Source organism: Lepisosteus oculatus, chromosome 16 (genome assembly GCF_040954835.1).
Source record: "Lepisosteus oculatus isolate fLepOcu1 chromosome 16, fLepOcu1.hap2, whole genome shotgun sequence".
In the NCBI taxonomy this organism is placed as follows: Eukaryota; Metazoa; Chordata; class Actinopteri; order Semionotiformes; family Lepisosteidae; genus Lepisosteus; species Lepisosteus oculatus.
The window spans coordinates 5,409,404-5,426,001 of NC_090711.1; the positions used below are offsets into that span (position 1 = coordinate 5,409,404).

Below are 16,598 nucleotides of genomic sequence, written 5' to 3' on the forward strand. Positions count from 1 at the left end.
TGGACACTGATACAATCCTGGCCATATTGAGCTGATCTCCTTTATATACTGCCTCAAATTATCTCTTGTTGAATAAAGTTGGTCCCCAAATGTTATGTATGACTCAGATGATGTTTAGCTAGCCGCACTGAGGCCTCAACATTATAGTAGAAATGTAATCACAGCTGTGTGCTCTTTCAGTGTTCTGTTGGAAAATCACCTTTTCTGTATCTTTTCCAAAGGATCCTTATCCTGAAAGAAGATTCCTCCCAACATCATAACACTTCCACCCCACTGACCCCCATGAACAATGCAACAATCGGTACCCTGCTTACCACATCTTCAACCATGTTAGACCCAATGCCTTCCATCATGTAGTTGATGGAAGTACTGAAAATAGTACTCATCATTCATCACAAGCACTCTCTCTGTACCCACCTCAGATATTCTCTGTCCCACAGATGACAGTTATGTATTCTCTCATTGGACAATGTTACCCCCAAATGGCCTCTGAGTATGCAGATCACTTCCATGTAGACAATGAGCTACAGTCATTCTGCTGATGCACATGTTATTTCTTCCTGGATTTTCCCATGCTGTGTCTCATACATTTCGCACCCACTGAAGACTGAGAATGGTTATGCAGATGGATAAGACAGACGTGACTGTCCTCAGCTGATGTGGTGACCCTCTGTCTTTCAGGATATGGCCTGTCCTTTACAGAGCTGGCTTCCTGGTTTCTCTTGACTAGTCAGCTGATTGCTGGAGCAGAACATCTCATTTTCCAGGCACCTTCTCTCAGAAACAAGCTAGCTTTTTTATGTCAGTAGAAGTCAGGCAATTTTATTCAAGTGGGGCATGGTCTTATCTTTCACTTTGCTTTCATTAATTAAAATAATGTCTTTTTGAACGGCTGTTTATACAGATTCTTAATCAAATCTTTTTGGTGATGTTCGCCCAATTCAAATACCATAGAGAACCTTGTGATTTCATGAAATCACTTCACTTGAGCTCAGCATTTTGTTATCCCAAGGCTCAATACAGCTCAATCAATCAAAAAAACATATGTGCACTACGTAAATATAAGATTGTGTATGTATCCAATGTGCTAATGATGTGAAATCAAGGTTTAGCCTTTTCATCATGTATCATTATGTATATTATTGAGGAGCTTTCTATGCTGTATTTGCTCACGTCTACAAAACAGATCACGAGTGTATGCAATTTTAAATAATGTACCAAGTATTCACTTTTCAAAAATGTAATAACATCTACATGTCTGAAACATCTGAAAAAAATAGAAATGTAAATGTAGTTAATTGGATTAACATACAGTAGTACTCATGTACTGTGTTTTCACATTGAGAATGGAAATGTTGTCGCGGGAGTTAAAAACCGCATTGGCTATAGAAAAAACAGCACTGGTTATAGAAATAGACTCAGAATTAACAAAAGACCACAGGACAAAACCTTCAGTAGTTGTTTTCCCACTTACTAGCAGTGACATCCACATTTCTAACCATTAAAAAACAGAAAAAGAATTCTTTGAAATCTCTTAATATTGCTTAAACTGATTTTCTAAAGCCAACTCTTAGTTCCTATTGGAAGTTATAAAACATCACAGTGACAACATTGGAAAGCATTTCAAAAGACACTCATTGGTTCCCTATGCAAATGTTATGTGGCTTCTTGTAATTAATCCATGGTCCAATTTGCATTTAAAAGTTAGAGCAAACAACAAAGAAAAGCCTCATGTGTGATTAGAGAGCAAAAAAATTGTTTTCTGAAACTATAAAAAATGGAGGAAAAACAGGGAGGAAAACCCTAAAGATCAATATGCTTAAGTGGAATTTGGGTGTTTTGTTGAATGAGGGAGCAGTGGGGGAGGAGAAAAATAATCCATGTAAATAACAAACGATATTCAAAAGTTGCCCTTTTGATTAAATAAACGTTGAGTGAAACGTTAATGTATTCATCAGCTGGGGGTGACAGATGGGAGCTGAGTCTTTCCTGAAAAAAAGCTTCTCTCGGCAGGAGCCCAGGCTTCCAGACTCATCACTAATCTCCTAATGTACACATCTGTTTGCACCCAGTAAGTATGAGAAACATCAGTGAAGCCCAACTTTTACAAGCACTCAAACTCTGGACAAACTGTAGTGGCAAGTTGAAAAAATTATTTTCATCCATTTTCTTTTTTTAAATCTGTTTTCTAATTCAGTATGTTAGAACACAAATAATAGGAAATATATATTTTTTCTTGATGCTCTATTTATTAAGGATTTTAAATAGTCTCTTATAATGTAAACAGTACCTAGGATCTGAATTTGAGATGTTCAATGCAGAGTGTGACCACATTTAGGCAGACTAGACACTTACTTCCCACAATGCTGCTCTCGTGAAATAGATTCAATAAAATCCAGATTCTCATGTATCCTATCAAATATTTACCATTGAACCTGCTCACATAGCATATTATATGTTAATGACCTCTTATTATCTTATTATAAAGAAGCAAGTATAAAACAATTTTTCATTATTCACACTCAAATATTATATATTATAAAAATGATATATCCCAACAATACTATACTTGTTTACTTCTTGTATTTCTTTCCAACAAAGAGCTTTGTTAAACTTCAGTATGTACCTTTATGGTAGTGAATATACATTTATGTTTTTCTGATTATTTATAGGAGTGGAACTCAGCAGTATCTTGTGTGATTTGTCTGGGAATACATTACATTATCAAGAACTTACATGCTTTAGAAAATGGGGGCTTTTTCTCATAGCAGAAACAAACGATATATTGCACAAGAGTGCTGACACCTGCTGGATTAATGAGGTAAGAATCCTCTTTAAAAACCAAGCTGATTTTTTTTTTGATCAAGCATGCAATTTTTGAAGTATGCATTCTGAATTGTAGGCATGAAACGTGCCTGTTTCTCGTTACATAGTTTAAAAATAAATATCTTTATTGAGTTTCTAAATGAAACCAGTACCTTTCCTAGGCTAAAATTACGTGAGTAGAAAGATGTCAAGCCTAGAAACCCTATGGTAACTGTAACTTCTGGCAGATCCCAAAGGATAATGAAGTTATGAATGAGTATGGAACAGCATATTAAAAAAACTGAATACATTTAAAATGAATTGTTTATTGTTGTTGCAATGCAGAATAATGACCATTTTAAAACCTACCTATCACAAATTGCCACTCTTGTAAGCTTTCTGTTTTGCTGTGGCAGCTTAAAAGCACTTAAAATTTTTTGAATTATTTCCACTATACTGTATTGTTTTGCTTGCCTATTACTTTTTATCCACATAGACAAATTCATGTGTGTTGTAGATATTCTGCTTTGTATTGGGGAGGTACAGCAGTGCAGTGGTTAGCATTGCTGCCTCACGGTGCTGGTTTTCAATCCATGGGGTGGCTTGCATGGGTTTCCTCTGGGTGCTCCAGTTCCCTCCCATAGTCCATAAACATGCTGTTAGATTAATTGGCTTCTATAAAATTGGTCCTGGTGTGAATGTGAACATACAGTAACTGTGCCTGCGTGTGCGCTGAGAAGGACTGGCATCCCATGCAGGGTGTATCCTGCCTTGAGCCCTGGGCGTCCCAGGATAGGCTCTGGGCCACTGTGTCCCTGAATTGGATAAGCAGGTATTGAAAGTGACGCGATGATGATGCTTTATGATGGAAACTGTTTTTAGTTTTAATTGAAGAGCACACTGGTCCTGCAATATTATTATTTGTCTATAAATACTGTATAGCATGTAATAGAATTACTTAAGCTTATATTAAAAAGGAGGTCTATCTAAATTATCTATTTTACAGGAGACTGACCTAATAATATGAATTTCACATAACAGAAATGAATGTGAATTTAAAGCTATACAACACAAATATATATATATAGGTGCACAACAATCTATTTCTTAAGCATTCATTTTTAAAGTATTCCTAATATATCAAACTAATACTAACCTAGAAAATTCCTCAAAGGAAATGCAGTTATTATCATTGCCCATACTGTATCTAAAATCTCTCCCCTTTTCTACTATTTTGTCAATTTTTATCACATACACCACTTAACAGAAATCAGATGTACTACAGGTTTTAAAATGCTTATTAAGATGACAGTGGTACCATTCTTGATTTGTATTAACAATGGTAATTATTCCTGTTTTTTTCTTCATACAAACATAATTTAACTTGCATTCATTGGAGACAAATGTGCATTAAATATAGACTGTAATAAGATGTTTTAAGAACAGTCATTAATTCACAGCTGTGTGATAATGAATAATAAAATCAAGGATCTAAAAAGACCATTTGTTTCTGCGATGTAAGTTCATATTATCATGCTTTTAACAAGTATAGACATTACAAATAGATGGAAAGTACATCAAAAGATATGTTATTTTAGCCTGAAGTTTAAACTACATATTAAAAGTTATTTCTCCTTGAAAAAAAGTCAAAGAATGCACTCAGAAATGCAAAATGATGCAGGAAAGGCTGCAAATGAGAGATCATTTAGCACATCTTGCTTGATCATAAAGTAACTTATTGATGTAAGAATCACTATTTATAATTTACTGTATTGCAATATACTGACTGCGTTGTCTGGTGTCCGTTGTACTAGGTATGTTCTGGGAGAATGGTGTGATTGAGAAACCATTGTGCATGTACACATGGCAAATAAATTCCCTGAGGTCCTTGTATAAATCCTTGTCTCCTATTTTAAATCATGAATACACATTCTCTTAATTTCCATTTGTATCCTTGAATTATTTCCTTTATTGTCATTTAATTTAATTAAATAAAAAAGCCCTTCTAAAGAAGGTTTTTAGTCTTGATTTAAAAGTGCTCTGATATCCTGAATTAGATGAATTAGATGAACAAAGGTTGCACTGGTGGGGGAAAAGTAAAACAGTAAGATGTTAATGTTTTAGCTTGAGTGAAAGAGCACAGACTGATTTTAATATAGTAGCCTTCCTAGACTTATCAGTTAAACACGCTGCTTGCTTCAGCTTTGTAGCAATGGTAGTTTTTGTTTCATAATAATCTACAGTATCTGGGCCATCTCGAGCACGAGGGAATGCTACTGATACGGTTTTTTTAACACCTGAATAAGCATATTATGCAGGACAACACAACACTTATTTTAACAAGATAAAGAAGGCGCTGTAGGAACATGCTAAAGCTTTTGCAGTAGCGTGCTTTCATAGAGCGAAAGGAAGAGTCGATACAAAACAAGGTCTTATTGCTGCAGCCCACATTCCTCATGTGGTGCATTTGTGTGCGTGACGTCACGGAGTCAGCTGGTCATTGTTTACATCCAGCTCTGAACTGGCTGTGAATGTTTCTGCACAAAAGCTTGAAGAAAACAAGGCGAAGACAAAATATTACTATACAAACAATTTGCATTTCCAAATAGCTGATAACAGCTACATGCTTTTTTTAGAGGCGTCTTTATTTGCTGCTGTCACTGAGTTATTTCTTACGGGTATTGTGTTTCTCCCCCGTTTATTTTCCGCTTCTCGATTTCCCAGACTGCTGTCGCAGAAGACAAAGGTGAGAAATCTACCGACTTGTCAGTTTTAATTCAAAGTAAACCTTATCGCTTTGAAAATTCCGATTAAAAAAACAAAATAAATAAATCGTTTAATCCCTCGAAGGTCACCCAGGCAATTAACTGGTTGAATCAGAGTAGGGCTGCACATTTCCGGAAGAGAAGCACGGTGTGTATGCAGTGTTTCCGAGGCTCCATTACGTATTTGTATTCTCGTACTGTGCCTGATTATATTATGAAAAATAAAAAGAAATATCTGTTTCTCCGCTGTTCCTATACTGGCAATAGATTTATAGCCGAACTAATCCAGTACAGTCAAGTGTTACAGCACCACCTCCCGGCTCATACATGCAGTCTTATTATAGAACAAGGCCGTAATAATCAGGATAATCAGGAACACCAGAAAAAAAGTCGCTGGTAGCCATGAGCATTGAGCTTTGTCAACTCCATCTGAAAACTGTTGAGCGCCTCTTTTGATCGTTTTGATTACGTGAAAACACGGATTTAATAAACTTTACATCGAGAGTCAGCACTGTCTTAGGCAAAAAGTAGATTACCGCTGTAGTCTGTCTAGTTATAAACGAAAACCACACTGGCACAGCATTTTGGGGGAAACAGATGCACGTTTCTTTTAATGGACGTGAAAACATCGCCCATTTTACCTTAAACATATTATATTCCATCACCTAACAGTATTACCCAGCGTGACTAAACCACCACAGTACTGCCAAAATTCAGGCTTGTGGCAAATAGTATATATTTACAAACCTAAGTTTATAAATTAGTATGTTTGTTTATTTTTAAAGAATTAGTTTATCCAAAATCTGTTACAATTGGCAAACCAGGTTTGCTGTAGGTTCAACCAGGATAGAAGAGCCACATGGATGGTTCACAATCCCAAATGAGATTAAAATATATTGTATATGGAGAATTATAACAATATGGTAAAATAAGTCTGGTGAGTCTCTGTTACTTCTAAAGACTGGTACGTGAATGCAGAAATCATCACAAACTGGAACTTGCATAATACATATTTGTAACCAATTAGAAAAATGTTTGCCTACTGAAAGCAAAATGTTTTTTTGTGGGGCAGCAAAAATGCTTACAGCAATAAATTTAATTAGTAAATATCTGAAATTGTTTGTCTCTGTCCTTTAATTGGGTCATATATTGGAGGTTATTAATGATTGAACAATAATGTTTGGTTTATTTTATCATTTCAGCAAAATTAAGGATTGGCTTTGCTTTAAGAATCTGCATATGATAACTTATTGTGAAATGAAGTTGATAGTTTTAATTAAAATTCCATTGTAGGTTGTGGATTGTCAATAATATAGATGTAGAAATTTGGAAAGAGACCATTTCTTACTTGTTAAACTACCACCTGTTTTTTGTAAAGCATTGATACAATCATCATCCTATGTATTATGTGGTTTCAGATTATTATATTAATAATTGCAGTGTCCTTCTAAAAAAATATGTAATTTTTGCAATAGGAGATAAAAATCTTTGTATTTCAGCCTCTCAATGTTACAGATTCAAAGGATTTAGAAACAGAAAGTTCAGGGTGATTGAATGTCCTTAAGCTGAATTATTTTCCATGGGATATTCTGTGCAGATGCACAATGTGCAGAGCTTCTGTTTTCCATCGACATCACATCAAAATAATCTGTCCCCTAAAAAGTAATACAATACAGCTTCAATAAATGTTTCCTTAACATTAATTTAATGTGAGGGCACAGCACACAGACGCATTCTGTACAATTATTATGATTTATGTCAACCTAAAGGCAGATATCAAATCAAAGAGGTAATTTGTTTGTGATGCTGTTAGGTGTTATCATCACCTAATGAAAACCTGTATCATTTATTTAAATGAGATATTAGTGTGTAGATGACTTTTCAACTACTGTACATGAATTGTTGTCGTTATAACATCTTGAAGGAGTTGTTTTTATGTTAGGGAAGGTGTTAAAACCAGCAATGTTAAGACATTAAAATATTGCTTTTTTATTCCAGTTTTAATTAAGAAAACCCATGTATTTTTATAACTACAGCTGGAATGATAACATTTAAAGAGTCATTTTGTTGCGTGGTCCTTCTGGATCACTTATGGCTTTTCTTGATGTGTGAGGTCTCCGAACCCTGAAGTTAACCCTAATCACTCCCGTTTTATTTCCCATAGTGCCTGACTCCTGACAGGCCGACTTCTATTCGGTGAAGATGGGCGGAGCAGTCAGTGCCGGGGAGGACAACGACGAGTTAATTGATAATCTGAAAGAGGCCCATTACATCCGGACGGATCTGGTGGAGCAGGCCTTCCGGGCAATTGACCGGGCAGATTATTACTTGGAGGAGTTCAGGGACAATGCATATAAGGACCTGGCATGGAGACACGGGAACATCCATCTCTCTGCTCCATGCATCTACTCTGAAGTCATGGAAGCCCTGGATCTACAGCCCGGGCTTTCCTTTCTGAACCTGGGGAGCGGAACAGGCTACCTCAGTACCATGGTTGGCTTAATATTAGGTAGAGCTCTAGGTTAAACTCTATCCACTTCATGGTGATAAGAAAGTCCCTTCATATTTTGCCCAATTAAAAAAAAAAACACTCTGTATGGGGTATCCATACTTTCAGGAGTATCCACACTTCTCTATAACTCTGTAACTTTTGACTCTTAGTTAAAATGTAACCATAGCACAAATACTAGGAGGCTTTGGGGATTCATTTTTAAGTAGGTTGATTTGTATATAAGGGGCTGTTTGATAAATCTGTACTTTTTTGTATTGCATGTATATGCATTTTAGGCAGTATTAGTAACTGAATAGCTTTCTTTTGAAAATGAAATCACTGTTACTGTGGATAAGTCAATGGAACGAATGGTTCAATGTAATACTCAGATTATAATTATTGTTGTTGTTGTTACAATGATATTGAGATCCCCTCATTTCGTGTTTCTTATAAGGTCCATTTGGTGTTAACCACGGGGTGGAGCTCCATGCTGATGTCATTGAGTATGCCTACCAGAAGCTGGATTTTTTCATCAAGACCAGTGACAGCTTTGACAAGTGAGATGTTTCCTTTTTCTGTTATTTACTTTATTCAGAATGAAACAGAAACAACAGCAGATTAAGTCATTCCAGTAGATTGGTGGTTTCACTAGGTGAAAAATACATACTGTATTTCTATGGGTGTGCAAAATAAGGAAATTAAGTTTTAGAAATGGATTACATGTATTGATAACGAACAATTAATGAAAATAATAAAGCTCAGTTGTTTATATGTTATGAAATAAATTTTGTAGTAGTTACTCAGTATGCAGTCACTTGAAGTTCTGTAACTTCTTAAACAGAGGAGGTGATCATACAGGTAGCCGCACAGAACTATATAAATATTTCCTGCACAGGCAGCACTTCCTGCATTCCTTTTTGATATTATGATTCTGAACACTGGTTTATTTTAGGTAACAATAGCATGCTTTTTTGGCTTGCAGAGTTGCATTGATACATGAGCACTGTGTGTTGTTATGCAACCAGAATGAATTAAATTCATTCATTAAGTTAAATGTCAGTCACCCCCACAAATGAACAGTGTCAACTACTGGTAGTGAATTGCTTGATCGGTACTTATAGTCAGGACTGGGCATCTTTTTTATTTTCTTTGTAAAGGTTTTAAGACACGAGAATTTTTCTGTGTAACAAGATTCCCTTCTGCCTTCCATTTTGTCTCAATGACTTAATGTGACTTGAATAATTCTTACTAGTTGAGCAGAACTGTATATAAATTGGCGTAATTTAATCAATTTAGTCCAATTGTTTTACCCATGTAGTAACAGCTTCACACTGTTGTTTTTATCCCTTCAAAACATCTGTTAATACATTGATTATTTTGGCAAGAAATACATCAATAGTAAAAAATAAAATTCAGGCCTAAGATAAATCCAGATATCGAGTAGCATGTTCAGTAAGATACTTAAAAAATCTTTATTTGCACTTGTGTGCTGCAGTTTATAGCTTTGTGGCAAGATGATAATGATGTGGAAGATTGCAGAAATGTTTAAATGTCCACATGAGTATGTACTGTAGCTCCAACATGTATCTGCCTAGGAGAGACATTTACATGGCTAAAGTAGGAGTGTAAATAATAACATGAGGTGAATAATAAAACTACTGTAAAGGGCACAGTTCTCCTTTAAGTTCTGATATTTGAAGAAGTGCTCTGTGTGAGGAATTGCCAAAGTCATGCTGTCAGCGGACCAGAAGTTAAGATTCTTGTGTGCCAGGTACAGAGGTGTGAACAGCATTAGTAGCACTTGTTCAGGTGTGTTACTGAGCTATTCCCAATCATTTGCATATTGTGTTGAATGTGTTGTCAAAATAACTCTTTAGTGACTAATTCACTACATTTGCTATATTAAACACAGAGTTTGTCACGTCATGTACTCTATTGAAAAGTAACATTGTCTTTATAATGATATTATCATTCTTTAGGTGAATTTTGTGATAATTCTTTATATTGTTTCTCAAGTGATCTGCTTTGTTTGATGTGCAGTAGTTCAAAGTAAAAAAACATCACAATTGAGAATACCTGTCATCATGCACCATTTTTCTTTGTATGGTCCTAATAATAAAATAAAGCTTTTAAGACTGCATCCACCCTACCATATTGTAGATAAGAAATGAGAAGAAGAACCTTTTGTTATAAAGATTAAGGTTGCTGTGTTTTCAAGTTTTCTATGTTTGTATTGTACAGTTGTATAACTGTATGGAATTGATGTTCCAATTGACACCAGGAGTGTGCGGGATTATTGAAACTTCTGAACAGTAACCATGCCTTCTGCAGGTTTGAGTTCTGTGAGCCCTCATTCGTGGTAGGGAACTGTCTTGAAATCACCCCTGAAAGTCGACAGTATGACAGAGTCTACTGCGGAGCAGGCGTGCAGAAGGAGCATGAGGACTACATGAGGAACCTATTGAAAGTGGGGGGAATTTTGGTCTTGCCCTTAGAAGAGAAGGTGAGCCAGATGTCTTTGACCTTGAGAAAATAAATGAAAACCAGACACCTTTGTCAAGTTCTTTTGGCAAACTATGCATTGTTATAATTATAACTATTACGCCACTTTAGATTCTGTGTTAATGTGAATGTGACACAAAACCTGCCTGCTTGGGTGAGGATTTAAGCACCTAATGATTTGCCTGTGTCATTTCACCAGACAGCTGTAACTGTGATTTCCACAACAGACTCACAGTTAGCATACTGTCATCAGGGGTTGGGTTCAGATTGGTCACACAGGGGTCTTTCAGGTCTTGGTGAAACAAGAACTCTTCCCACTTATTCCTACTCTTCCTATTTATTGAGAAACTTCATATTTATGTGATTTTTTGTAGCTAACAAAGATTACCCGCACAGGATATAACACATGGGAAACCAAAAAGATCATTGCTGTGTCCTTTGCCCCGCTTGTACAACCTAAGAACAGAGATAATGGGAAATCTAAACTTGTCCCACTCCGTAAGTATCAAAGTTCTATTGCCTTTTTGTATTGCTCTATTGATATTTTCTGTCAAATAAATCGTGTAGTATTGCCTGCGTTTCAGCATTATGTTAAACCTACAGGAGCAGAAGGGCTTTCTCTGAATATTACATATACATTTCACATTTGCATTAAATAAGATGGTCATTTGAAACAGTTCTTTGTTCTTGCAATGGAGTCCATGCAAGGGCTTCATGTTTTTTCTCTACATGGAATAGCACTGCTCTAGAGAAACTGTAGATCCATATTTCTTTGCCTACCTTGCACAATAGTAAACGTATAAACACTGTAATGAGCAGAAGCAGACTTCTACATTTGCCCTAGCGAAATGGAAAAGGTAATAATGTACATAAGAATACCTCGCTTTTCAAGATTTTTGTATCTCATGATTAAAACATAATGCTTAATTTACCTTATTGTTGCTTGATGATTTGCTCTTTTTATTTATGTGCGTTTGTCACAAATAATAGCAATCATGCTGCTTAAAAATGTAGTTGTATAATATTGTTCTTTAGGCTTTATTACAGGTTCAAAGTGCAATCAAGAAACATGTCAGCTGAAATAATTTGATACGGCTTCTATTCACTGACGCTTTATATTTTGTTATTATGTTTGCAATCATTTATCCATCCTGAGAGTAAATATTTTTAGTGTGCCACTTATTTTAAGATGATCAGAAAACTGTTTGTTAACATTGCTTGTTTTCTCCGTTTGTAAATCTGTAAAAAACATAAGCAGCGATGTTTGAAGTGCGGACGCTGCAGGACCTGTCCCGCATTTCAATACGCCACACCTTGAAAAAGGTCATCAACCAAGAGAAGCCGAAGAACGGCACGGCGGCCAGGAGCGCTCCGCGGTTCAAACGCAGGAGGGTGCACCGCCGGCGCGTGGACTCCGTCCTCTTGTCCAACAAGCACGTGTTTGTCAGCCGGATGATTCCGGGCCCCATGGACGACAATAACAACTGCGACGAGATCGAAGAGGAGCGGGCAGAGGAAGACGAGGAAGATGAAGAGCGGGAGCATGGCGACCTTAAGCCCGATCCCCCCATCAACCTGCTGAGGGAGAAGATCTTGAGCCTCCCTCTGCCTGAACCCCTCAAAATGTACTTGCTCTATTACAGAGAAAAATAGATGAGGTCCCTTCAATGTAGTCAACACCCATTCTGACAAACTAGAGATTAGCTCACACCACAAAATCTTGTCCCCCGTAGGCACTTCAGACACATGCTAACTCTTAAGTGTCATATCATTTCTTTTTCAGTTTTAAAGAACAGAGGGGCTGGTTTCAGAGTTTGCAACAATCTTTGCTCATTTTGAGGGGTAGTTGTCTTGGGCAGACCAAATCTTTTCTCTGAATGCTTATTTATTTCTCAGTGAATTTGATCTTGGAGAACTTTGTTTATTTATTTTACAGAGTTTTATAGTTTGTTTTCCTAAACAGTTATAATGGATCTTTTGATGGATAAACATTGTTGAAGCTATCAAGTTTCAAAATATTAAGGGCCAAGCAAATCATTTTCATTACCATTTTTAGTGGATCACAACCCATGAAATGAAAAAAAAAACCTTCTATTTCCTCAGTGCATACTAAGTGTTGTCAGATATTTTTAATTATTCGGTTTGCATTTCATGAATTTAATCTTTCCAAATATGAAGTGTCTTTATGGTGTTTGGTTTCTTGATTTTTGGGTATCAGGGGGTTGACATACATTTGTGCTTGATAGGTGGAACAGTTACAACAGAACTGATTTTTCTTATCTCAAAAATGTGTTTAAAAACAAATTAGTATATTGTATTGGAGTTCGTAAGACATGTTTGACAGAAAATAGAATATGGATGAAAAGAAAAGGTAGATGCTTAGAAAGTCAGGAAATGATTCTGTAGAAAAAATATTTTCCTTGATGCTTCTGGAAAATTAAAAAAAAAACATTGAGCAACTTTTTGTAGATTTGCATGTTTTTTAAAAGTAATTAAAGCTACGGTACCATAGTCTAAAGTGTTTTTACCATATGCATATAAAATAAATACTGTATTAGTAAATTCTACAAGTTATAGCAATATAGATCTTAAGAGGACGATCTTGCTAATATGCCACATTAGAGTCAGTGATCAGATTCTCACTGGTCTGAGTACTGGTCATGGTATGTTTTTAACCTTTAAATGGGACCCAACAGAAATTAGAGCATTAATTTTCATCTTCCTTCCAGCTAGGGGCACAAATAATTAAGTTAGTCTTTTAAAAGCAACTGGAGTAGAGGAAGCAGCAGGAGAGTCGATGCTGTTTCATCTTCTTAAGTCTGGTATGATCTGTTCAGAGAGGCTACAGGCTGAAAAAATGTATAAAACAATAAGGCACTTGTCTTCTGAGTCTAGCATTCTATCACAGAAGTTATGTTAAATCATATCAAACCTATACATGCTATAAAACCTACAGAGGAGTGTAATTATGGTTAATTTTAAGATTAAAGTATTTTTATTCTGCTGAGGCCTAGATATTTATCTAGTTAATGTTTTTGAGATTATAATAAGGTTTTGCATGATGCAACAGTGAGAGAGAAGCATAGTAAGGATAAGGGTGGTCAGTTATGCATCTTTTCATTTAGTTTATCAGTGTAAATGGCTTTGTTAAAAAGTTTTGTTTCTTTATTGTGCCTTCTGGCAGTCTTATTGTGGTCAGCTTGTTAACTCCACAGATTCCTGTCATCTTTACACTGTTACATTTAAAAGTGCCTCTTTTGCGTCTCAAGGTATTGTTTTCTGGGCCTTCTTTTGAAAAGATGTCAATGAGGTTACATATGTAAGTGTGGTGGTATATGTAATTGAAGTATCTATCTTGTAAATGTTTCTGAGTGTAAAATTGCTTGTGTTTGAGGAAATTGCCTAATGTTTAATGGTTATATTTTTGGAACCATGTGGTACGTCCTGCTTAAAAATGGGGTTACAATTAAAAAAAGGTGCATTTCACAAGCTTTAGTAGCTGAATTATACTAAAATCTGTAGTTGAAAAGATTCCCAAACAGTGCTGTTTTGCCTGCTGGAATTTTTAGTGAGGTGGAACAATATAGCTCTCTTCATATACTGCCAGAATTATTCTTAATAAGGTAATAATTATTAGACATTGTATTTTTTTAATTACTTAAACTTGTTTAAGATTGTGCTTGTTTTTTATTAATGACAAAGATCATACTGCTGTTCCACATCTTCATATTGCAGTGAAGATGGGATGACACAAATTTGGGTACCAGCACCATGAGAGCATACAATTTATGTTGAGAAATGATTGTTCCTTTCTCTGGCTGAGTAATGTGTGTCATTCACTTTAAAAAAGATTTGCAAGAACAATTTACAATGAGAGCATGAAACAAGTGTTCATTAATCATACAGCAGTGTAAATGATACTAGCTGTATATTGACATATATATCAGCTTGGATGTTGCAGAATTGGGATCTTGTGTGAGTTCATCAATGTCCCCACCGATTGGCTCAGTAACCTATTGATTTTAAATGTAGTCTACCAGATAGTAGGATATCTATTAATGTGCTTTATCTTTTTTATTTTTTGTTGAAGTTTCTGATAGTGAGACACTGCAAGTGGGAAAATATGCTTGTTCTCGGTCATTGAGGGTTATGACACTGGCTGTTTTGAGAGGGTGTTTTAACTGAGTATTTCATATTAGATAAGAGATTAAATTTTTCTGTCTTTTTTCTGGATTTCTGATTTATGTGAAGTGCATTTGCCAGCACTCTGAAATATCCATTTAAAATATGGTTCAGTAGCGGAGTTTCATTTTGCAAAGGGGGTGCTAGGACTGGAGAAACTGTTTTACACAAGTTCTGTTCTTAATCTGATTAGGTGTATGAAAGCTTTATATTTCTTGAAGTGGTTTTGCAAATACAATAAGAGTTCTTTACACGTGCTTTCCGTAAGTGATAATGTAGAGTGTACTTCAAGTGGAGATGGTATTGCAGAACTGAAATCTGACAGTCTGATGCAACATGGGTGTTGTGTAGTATCCACACATCTTACCTGCATTAAATGTTAGATGGGTATTTGACATCCATTTACCATAGAATTCTGTTACCTTGCCACATGATTATTTTGCAGATCTACAGATCATTCATCACGTTTTTAAACTTAGAAATGTTTGCATGGCACTGTGAAAGGGATATTGTTTAATATGCTGAGGATGTAAACCAGGATTATTTTTCCCCATGCAAAAAAAACATTATTATTTCAGTGGTTGAGGAACACCTTTTAATGACAGACATTTAAATTTCATTTGCAAGTGATGTAATTCATATGCATTACATACTGTCATTTTTATTTTTGTTAGAATTACTAGTAATTCAAAAACTGTTTGTGCACTTGGCTACTTTTTGTTTGAAATGAAACGTTCAGTATATTTGCTGTCCACATACATATAAATGAAATGTGTTCTGTGATACTTAGCTGGTAGTGTAACTGGGTAATACTTATTCCATCCTTGCTGTGATTTACTTTTGGATGATGTGCTGTCTCTGTAACAGCCCACATACTTTATTAGTTTCAGAGAAACATTTCTTAGACTTTGCAAGACTGTATTTTCAGTGCCAAATGTAAATTGCTTGAAACCTGCACTGCTTAAGGGATATGTCCTGTAGAGCTTTCCTCCAATTGTAATGTTATCTTTAAGGTTTTTTAAGGTTTACATTTTTGCAATGTTAATGTCGTACGTTTTTGCACATAAATGTGAGAGAGATGTTCTGATTTGAAAAAGTGTTTTGCTGTTCTCACTCTTGACTGCAGTTAATAAAAATAACACTTAAATGTGCAAAAAATATTTTGTTGTGAATTTCATGGCCTTTTAAATAAGTCAAGAAATGAAAGGATAGAAAGGTAGTGTAAGATGGTATTTTGTATATGCTAATCAGATGGTCTGCTGAAGCCAGATCAACAGAAAACAGAAATTATCTTCTAGTGCTGCTTATGCAGAAGGTAAAAGGAACCTTATTCGTGTAATAGGTATTGTTCTCCAATACAAACCCACCTTCTAGCCTGATGTCATTAGAACTCATAGACTATGCAAGGCAGAGCCTGGTTAATATTGGGATGGGAGACCTCTAAGGAAAATGTGTTGCTGCTATAAGAGGCTCTCTTCCCTCTAAACCAGATTTTTCAAACCAGTTTTCTAGTACGGTGGACTGTAGGTGGTTCTGTCAATTGGATGAAATGTGAAACCATGGTCATGACTGGTCATAAAAGATTCAGATTAAAGATCCCAATGAACTGTTAGGTGTAAAACCATAATGTGCTTGGTTCCCTTTGAACGTGTTAAAATTAGCAATCCTATACAGTACTTTTTCTTTAATTCAATAATGTAACTGGGGCTGCTGGTGCCAAATGGCTGCTATGTGTTAGTCAGGTGTGTGCTGAACTTCAGTAATGGATTTAGTAGGTTTCTTGCTACATTTCAAATACGTTAAAATGCTTTCAGGATGAAAAACATTGAACCAATGGAAGGACCAATAATATT

General features: G+C 35.7%; 1 protein-coding gene across 2 annotated transcripts; it reads left to right on the forward strand.

Annotated features, from left to right (window-relative positions):
- The first annotated feature begins 5,290 nt into the window (after window positions 1-5,290).
- Window positions 5,291-15,903, forward strand: LOC102684364 (protein-L-isoaspartate O-methyltransferase domain-containing protein 2). 2 transcript variants are annotated; one of them, XM_006639605.3, is made up of 6 exons: window positions 5,291-5,551; window positions 7,735-8,079; window positions 8,516-8,618; window positions 10,393-10,564; window positions 10,938-11,061; window positions 11,819-15,903. In XM_006639605.3, exons 2-6 carry the CDS (start codon window positions 7,773-7,775, stop codon window positions 12,214-12,216), a joined length of 1,104 nt encoding a protein of 367 aa, XP_006639668.1. In that variant the 5' UTR covers window positions 5,291-5,551; window positions 7,735-7,772; the 3' UTR covers window positions 12,217-15,903. The 2 variants fall into 2 exon arrangements, with proteins under 2 accessions (XP_006639668.1, XP_006639669.1); XM_006639606.3 differs by having other exon boundaries at window positions 11,822-15,903.
- Window positions 15,904-16,598: the final 695 nt, after the last annotated feature.